This window comes from Polychytrium aggregatum (genome assembly GCF_025602895.1).
Source record: "Polychytrium aggregatum strain JEL109 chromosome Unknown BJ171scaffold_3, whole genome shotgun sequence".
Taxonomy (NCBI): domain Eukaryota; kingdom Fungi; phylum Chytridiomycota; class Chytridiomycetes; order Polychytriales; genus Polychytrium; species Polychytrium aggregatum.
The window spans coordinates 670,235-678,484 of NW_026516205.1; the positions used below are offsets into that span (position 1 = coordinate 670,235).

General features: G+C 59.6%; 2 protein-coding genes across 2 annotated transcripts; both read right to left on the reverse strand.

Annotated features, from left to right (window-relative positions):
• Positions 1-1,764: 1,764 nt before the first annotated feature.
• On the reverse strand, positions 1,765-5,351 carry BJ171DRAFT_437687 (uncharacterized protein). Its single transcript, XM_053107981.1, has 3 exons — positions 5,034-5,351; positions 4,570-4,893; positions 1,765-4,462 (listed from the first exon to the last, which is right to left on the reverse strand). Exons 1-3 carry the CDS (start codon positions 5,309-5,311, stop codon positions 1,861-1,863), a joined length of 3,204 nt encoding a protein of 1,067 aa, XP_052971037.1. The 5' UTR covers positions 5,312-5,351; the 3' UTR covers positions 1,765-1,860.
• A 667-nt stretch (positions 5,352-6,018) lies between these two features.
• Positions 6,019-6,855, reverse strand: BJ171DRAFT_403066 (CWC16 protein; the record flags this gene model as incomplete). Its single annotated transcript, XM_053107219.1, has 2 exons — positions 6,019-6,438; positions 6,640-6,855. Coding segments are annotated over 2 exons (636 nt in total), but the record flags the coding sequence as incomplete, so codon positions are not given.
• Positions 6,856-8,250: the final 1,395 nt, after the last annotated feature.

Consider the following 8,250-nt stretch of genomic DNA (forward strand, 5'->3'; position numbering starts at 1 on the left):
AGCGCCTCCGCCCGATTCCCACGACTGCCCGACCCACGTCTCGGCGAGGCGCTGCCGCCGGCTGACTGGGTGACCGGTGGCTTGAGTCTTGGCGTCTGCCAGGGAGGAGCTGGGACCGGGGGAGAAGCTGGGGCCGTGCCGGACAGCGTTCCCGCAGCCAGCCCGAAGCCAAGCACAGTGCCTGTCATGGGTCAAGCCCCCTTGTCAGCCCGGCTTGCCATTTCGTCCGTTTGGATCAGATGCAGTGGGCGACCGAACGTGCCTGGTTGTCGCAGTGGCGCCGGTGGAGGGGGACTTGGTTCGCGTGCTTCCCCAATACCTGACATTGACCTTGCCGCGGATGTGCGCTCGGCGGGGAACTCAGCTGCCCGGGGCCGCTGTCCGAGCCATGCGCAAAGTTGTTTCTCCAGCACCGCCCCCATCACCCCCATCACCCCCATCACCCCCAACGTGGCCTTCAGACGCCCAATAGCTTCCGTTGCGTGTCAAGCAGTGACGGAGTTACTGTCGTGGGATCATGGCTGCGATTCTCCATTTCACCGGTTTACCGTTGGCTCCGTTTGTCAGCGGCCGCCCCTCTGCCGACCCGACGAGAGTCTGTTGTCCCTCCCCCTGTTTCGGCCGGGACCATTTCTCATTTTTTTTTCGACGTGCGACCTCAGTCACCCAAGCAGAGCCAGGAGAGCAGCTCGCGCGCAGGAGATTGCTGCGCCACAACGAACAACTGGTCCCGGCCAGGCAGGTTGATACCCTGAGAAAGCTGCCGTCTGTTGGGCACGCAGGGGAGTTCCCACCGGCCACTTGCTCCTTGAGGAAAGCTAGAAATCGGTTCCGGGCGACGATCGAGGACCAATCTCATCCACCACCGACTCCATTGCGGCGGCTCCTGGTAGCTCGGGGAGTCTGGGATCAGCAAGTGAAACGTGTGCAAACACTGCCAGTCTCGTAGCTGGCAGTACCTTGGCCACCCCATCAAAACGATGGTTGCATTTGTCTTCCTGTCCAGATGCCACTTCCTTTCCAACTGTCTGGCCGACAATGTAGACTCTCCATCACCAAACCGCGTCTGTCCAAAACTGACCACCCAATCGCCGAGGCAGCGCTCAATCCTCGTTTGAAATGACAACGCATCCCCAACCTCTCGTCGTGTGAGCGGGATGATCTATTGGAACGTGCGTGCTGTAGAAGCGAAGAATCGATCCAGAGACAGAGTGGTCACACACATCAATGCCGATAGACGCTCAACCGTAACCCATCGGGCAACACTGCGTGTTTGATTGCCTGATGATCCAGAGAGCTGATCAAGGATGTAGAAAGGCGAATCAAACATCATATCGACGATCGTCTGGTGGACAGCTGTCGCCCCAGAGTCAGCTTGGCTCTCCAAACGCCAAAGCGATCGATTTTCTTGAGCTTCTCCGCAGCTTCACCATGGTTCTGGTCAGACGCCTTCTTGTACCAAAACACAGCTTGCTCGATCGATGGCTCCACCCCGGTCCCCTTCTCGTAGCACTCTGCAGTTTGATGTTGGGCACTTGCGGTGCCTTGTCCTGCCTCTTGCAGCGAGCATTCAAACAGCGACCGTTTGGCATTCTCGTCGCCGACGACTGCAGTAGACTCGAAGCATTCGATAGCTTGAGCAAGGTCAACATTGGTTCCCACTCCCTTTGTGAAATATTGTCATGACAGGGCGTCGACCAAAACATGAGCAGGTCGTCTGATGGCCTGCTTCGACAGCCGCTCCAGCCACTGGTGCACGGTTCATTCTATCGCAGAAGCTATATTGGTTCGCTTGCTCTGCGGCAAGCCGGCCATGGCGCAGGACCATCGTCGCATCTACTCGCACTTGCCCGAGCGCACTCACAACACAGCCGCCTTGGGGATCACCTCGATGTAGCTGCCCGAAAAGTCAAGCTTGCTCACAACCACGTCGATGTAGGAGCCTGGAGCGGCGTCGACCGGTACACCGAGGCGGGCTTCCTCACCGCCAAGGTCTGCCAAGAGCACGCGCGGCCGCTTTTGACCGCCGGAGGGAAGAACCAGGGCCTGGTAGACGGGTTCGAGGCCCGCGGCGGCAGGCAGGAGTGCTGATTCTTGAGGCCGCTCGTAGTGCCCAAGGCGGTCATGGAAGCTTGTCGGCGGAACATAGGGCATGGTCGCCGAGTTGACCGTGTCGCCTGGGGATCCACTGAGCCACAGCTTTTGTCGGCGTCGCATCCACTCCATCAGCCAGTACCGCTCGCTCTTGGAAGAGACGTAGTCGGTGCGCTTCTGGGCATGGTGCAGCCGGCCCAGCAGCTCGGTCATAGCCTCGACCGTGAAGGGATAGGGCAAAGTGCCGGTGGGATCGGCCACGGCGACGCCCGAGCCCACACTGGAGATGCCGGCGGGGCGGTCGCGCAGGAGCCAGGCCTTCATTTGCCAATGGGCAATCATGTCCTTGTAGCGACGCAGGGGTGACGTGACCTTGACGTAGCCGACAAAGCCATCCTTTTCATATCCGTTCAGGGCGCCGGGCCCAGGTATACCCATGGTAAAGTGCCCGAGAGGCTCCAGGCTCGCCTGGGCCGCCGGCATGAAGGCCAGCAGCTCGAAAAAGGTGATGAACGGAGCGATGCCGCTGCGGTCGCAAGTCTGGCTGCGAACACGGTCCAGCAGAGAAACCAAGACCGAGTCTGGCGGATACTGGTCGGCAGCCCGCCAGCCCTTACGGTCGCGCGCATCTTGGGCTTGAGCCAGCATCGACCGCTGGCCGCGATAGATCACGGGGATGTGTCGGTCGGCGCAGAACTTTGCAGCGATGCGGCCAGCAACGACCATGCTCTCGGAGACCATGACGTGGGCCGGCGAGATGTGCGCGGCCTTGTTGGCGTTGACCACAATCTCGGGCTGGACATCGGGCCAGAATGGCGTCGGTGAGTTCAACGGCGCCTTGGGCAGCGGATACTCCTCGACGCGCACCGAGATGTCGGGTTGATCGGCAGCCAGCTTGCCCATCTTGATGCGGTGCTTGAGATGCGCCCCCGCAAGCCGCTGGATGGCCTGCAGATCCTTGACGGCCTGGCTGTCAAAGCGGGGATCGCGCGGCAGATCCCTGCGCTTCAGGGCCAAGCGCGCCCATGGCGACAGCGTCGAGGGGTTGCGGTCGGTGGCATAGATCTGGTCCCAGTTGAGTACAGTGTCGACGTCATCGTAGTGGACAATCTTGGGGTTGCGAATGATGCTCGGCTGCACCTTGTAGTCGCGGATCTGGCCGTCCTCTCCGATGAGAGCACTAAAGGTCATGGCGCACTGTGACTTGCCGAGGTTGAAGCGCTCCTCGCTGAGGATATCGGGCATCATGGGGTAGTGGCGCTCAGGCAAGTAAACCGAGTTGGCGCGGAGCTGCGCAATCAGCGAGATTGGATGTGAGACCGGGATGTAGGCCGTTGGATCGGCAATGTGAACGTGCAGCCAGGTTCCCTGTGGAGTCTCCTCGACCGACATGCCGTCGTCCAGCTCGTGGGCAGTGGGATCATCAATCACGTAGACAGGAGTGCTGCCAAAGTCCCGGCGGAGGTGTGCGCACGGCTCGACATCAAAGAAGCGGTCGGTTTCATCGACCTTGGGGGAAACGGTGAGGTTTCGAATCGTGTTCAGGATGTGCTGCCGATCCGACGCCGGCTCGTTCTCGGACGGAGATTTGTCTGTCTTCTTGGCGAGCTGGCTGGCGCTGTCGGTGGGGACAATTTGCTTGCCGGCTGCATCAAACTCGACGTGGGGTTGAGTCAGCAAGAGATCGCCATATCGCTCGCCCTCCCGGGCAACATCATCGGCCCACGAGGCCAGGCCGTGTCCCTCCAAGGTCTCGACGACGCCTCGCTTGCCGCCGATGTAGATCCGAGTGTTTTCCCAGGGTGTCCAGACGCCGATTTCTTTGAGCAGCAAGATGGCGTCCTGCTTGTTACTGCGGTACCGATAGAGAGGCTGCAGCTCCTTGATGATGCCCGAGAGCACGATCGTCTCGTAGACGCTTGGCAAGTGCGCCGACAGCGAAATATACGTCTTGACAGCGTCAATGAAGACTTGGTCATCCGATGAGAAGGTCACCTTGGGAGGCGTCTCGGGTGGAGCGTTGCTGCCGCCGTCGCGGCTACGACTCCAGTCAATCAGAGTCCGGGCCTTTGCGATGAAGCTCTCAAAGGCACTGCCTTGGCGCTGGCTCGAGATTTGCTTTCGCAGCCAGTCAATCTTCTGGACCTCCTCGGGGTCGCGGACACGGAACTCGGGCGTGAGTCCAATCGCCCATGGATCGACAGGCGAGAACTGGACGCTGTTCTTGAGCAGATACAGAAAGGTGGCATACAGTTCGGCGCTGGTGGGGCTGGTGCCGTCCTCTCCGTTGTAGTAGATCCACTGTGCGGCCTCGACGAGGGTGATTGTGGTGCGCTTCTTGACGATGGCGCTGTAGAGTTGGTTCATCCTGTACGAACCGAGATGAAGAGTCGGAGGATCAGATGCAGTCACCTCCAGTCGCACAACGACGATCCAGCATGCACTGGAGATCATTCCATGTATCCCGCCTCCTACCTCTGGACCTTCGAGAACCGGTACGACTCGGCTGCTTCCTTGAATCTGTCGAGGTGCTGGACGGCGATGGGGGGCACACCTGTCAAGTCAAACAGATTGCCGCTCCGACTGAGGCTCGACTGGTATTGCGGAAGCACGCTCTCGCCCTTCTCAGTAGCCCTCTGAACGATCTTGGAGAATGCCCAGCCGGGGATGCGGAAGCTGATCTGGGCTTCGGAGTGACTGATCCAGTGAAAGTGTTCGACCACTGTCTGGTAGTCGTTCTCGCCAGAGCCACGGGCACCAGGCAGCTTCATGATGATGCCGAGGAAAGACTTGCCGCCCCTGTTGTTTCAGCGATGCATTAGGGCAGTTGGGTAAGCCATGCGATCGCCATGCGACAGCATCGATGGGCCAGGTGAAGAGCGATTTCTGGCATCAGTGCAGAGAACGTCGGCGAAAGCCGCACTACTGGATGGCGTTACCTTCGAACCTCCACAAGATCACCAATGTTGATGCCGGCCTCGAGAGAGTCCGTATCGACACCGTCTGAGTCGGCGCTCTGTCGAAGGCATCTGGGAGTGATGTGGAGAAGCCGCAACTGGCAGGGCTGGATTGACAAGCGAGGGGCTCGAAGCGACGATTCGGGTTTGGGCTGAGCCAGGGCAGGACGCACGGCCAGCGGGAGCGGGGTGGCAGCACAGCCGACATGGGCTCTGAGAGCCACGGGCCTCAGCAGACTCGATCGTTTGGGCACCAGCATGCTGGGGACGGTGAATGCGCTGCGATCTGCGACGGGATCTGGCGACAGAGCAGAGACAGGCCCGAGACGAGGCGTTTTCTTTTTGATGCAATGACTGCGCGCGCTGGCACAACACAGCGCGGGTCAAAGGGACAGGAAGCACATCAAAGTGCGTGGGATCAGCCAGCAACGGCCAGAGATATATATGTGGTGGCAGAGTCGCTGCGGGGATGTCGGCGACATATGGGTGGTCCAGATCAGCGACCACGGAGCCGTGTGGGTCGGTCATGATGGCTCGAATGGGTGGCGGTGGCGGTCGTCCGAGGGATGGTTGGGTTGGTTGAAAGCGCAACATCGTCCTTCTCGTCCTACTTGTCCTACTCATCTTCAGAATCGGAGGCATAGGCGCCGAGCAGGCTGATGCCGCTCGGAACAGCAGCCGGAGTAGTGCTGCTTGGGGTGGCCTTCTTTGCAGCGACATCCTGCGCGGCTCCTGGCGCTTTTCGCTTGAGCGATATCCCCAGATCAAGTCCTGCTGCCTTCTTGACGAACGGGGTCGGTTTTGAGCCGGAGCCAGAGCCGGAGCCAGAGCCGGAGCCAGAGCCGGAGCCAGAGCCAGAGCCAGAGTTGGCCTGTTGATGATTAGAGTCCAAGGGCGCGGCCAGCCCTCCATCATACAGCTCCGAGGCAGCTGCCTTCTTCTCCCTCAGGGCAGCATCGTCGTCCAGGATGCGCCGCACCATGTTGCCGTCGTTGCTCTGGAACAGCGAGCGGATCATGGCCTCTTCTTCAGGATCAAACTCATCGTCGTGATTGTCGTCCGCGCCGTTGACCAGCAGCCGGTCGAGCAGGTCGTCGGTGTCGATGCGCTCGTTCCGCGAGTTCCTCGTCCGGATCTCATCCAGGGCATCGAGGATCTCCATCTCTTTCTTGGAGGCAAGGGTGCGGTTCTCGAGGGCCTTCATGGGGTTGTTCTCCTCCTCCTGCTCGCGCTCGCGGTTGAGCTCCTCGTTGATGATTCTTTCCTCTCTCCAAGGCTCAAAGTTCCGCGCCGCACCGTGCTCGGCGAGGTAGTCTCCGTTCTTGGGGTCGGTCTTGAAGGTGATTTCGGCAGCACATTTTGGGCAGCGGATGTAGAAGCGAAAGATCTGTTGCCAGATTGTGGATTGAGAGTGTTTGAGGGAAGAAACGTGTGAGTTGATACTGTGAACCCAGGGGCAGCATCAAAGATCTAGATGCAAAGCGATGCCACAGACCAAAGCGACGGCATGGTCGATGGAGAATGCAATGCTGGAGCCAATGCAAGGCTGCCGAAGAGATCGCCAGTGGGAGACGAGCGGAGAGCACACCTGTATGCCAAGGTACGTCTCGCCCTCGACCTGCTCCTTGCGTGCATTGAACTTTTTGCCCTTGTAGACGTATTCGCCGCACGTCTCGCATCGCATCGAGAAGGGTGTCATGAGCCGGACTTTTTGCTGCACATCCTTGGGCATGCGCCGCCTGGGAATCTTGGCGGGATCAAAGTCGGGAGGGAAGTACTTGTTGAGGACTTTTCTTTCGGACATGGCGGGCTATGCGGCTGCAGTTGTGTGCGGTCGTGTGCGGTCGTGTGCGATCGTATGCGATGGTGTAGAGGATGGGGAGAGAGCAGATCGGCTGGGAACGACCTCGGCGATGTGTGGCGAGGCGATACCCGTCACGTGGATCTGGATCACGTGTGGCACATCGGAGTTGGTGCGGATTTCGCGGTCAGCTCGGCCGTGGCGATCAGAGACACCGCTCTGGTCATGAAGATCGCTCGGGCCATGGCTTCATACGGGCGTGCTGAGCCAGTGCCTCGGGAGAGTGCTCGACAAGTGGCATCCGTTATTTTGGCGGCTGCTCCAGGATCGAGGCGCATTCACTTGCCGTCCGCTCACCCCACCCGGACGGGCCGCATCGAGTCCAGCCGCCCAAACGCGCCGTCGAGGGCCTACACTTTATTCAGAAAAAAACGGGACAATATAGCCGTTTCCATGAACATGTAGTATGTGCTGTGCTTGCGTCAAGCAAAGCCACAAGAAATAAAACAGATCACTTTGGCAGCCTCCGAGTGAAGACCGCCGGTCGCTCTCCGATCTCCACAATCGACTTGCACACTGTGATCATGTTGCGCGCCGCATTGACGTCGCGATTCCACACTGTCCGGCAGCTGGGATTCTTGCAGCTCCTGACAAAGTGGGAATTCGCAACACTGGGCGCATCGAGTCCTTCCAACCGAACTGGCTCCAGGCACTTGGAGCACACCTGCGAGGTGTTGAACTCGTTCGTCGAGACTACCTTGACGCTTCCATGATGGTGATTGGGACGGCGTCGGTGGTGCTCGAATTGCTCAAAGTACCGAGCAAATCGCTGCCTCCGAGGGCTGGATGCATAGCCCTTGCCCTGCCGCCATGATGCATTGCCAAAGGCGATCACCACATCGGTCCGTATCGGGGCGTGCTTCAGGACGGCCTTGCACATCCTGTCGACGGCCACTTGGCGCCTCTTGTGGCCCGTGAAGCGATGGTGACGGGCCTTCTTGCCAAGGTGGAAGTCGAGCTGCACTCGCAGCTCCGGTCGCAGGACATGGGTGAGATGGACCTTGAAAGCCTCCGAGGACGACACCTTGGGTGAAGGAGTGGTCGACATCCAGGTCTCGATGCTGAGTCGATACTTCATGGTGTTGTGCCACTTGGTGTTGGACGTATGGCCACACATGTGCTGGTAGTGACCATTGGAGAATGAGACCACCTCGTCTTGGTGGCCCGGTGCTTGGATGACCGCCGTGAAGATGGAGCCGACTCCAGGATCGATGCCAATCCAAGTGGTGCCACCGGGGTCTGGGTCGCCGATGTGGGCCTGGATGCGTTGCTCGGCAGTCGGAGGAGGCTCGGAAGTCTCGGTGTGATCGGTTCGAGGCAGAAACTTGACGAGACCGA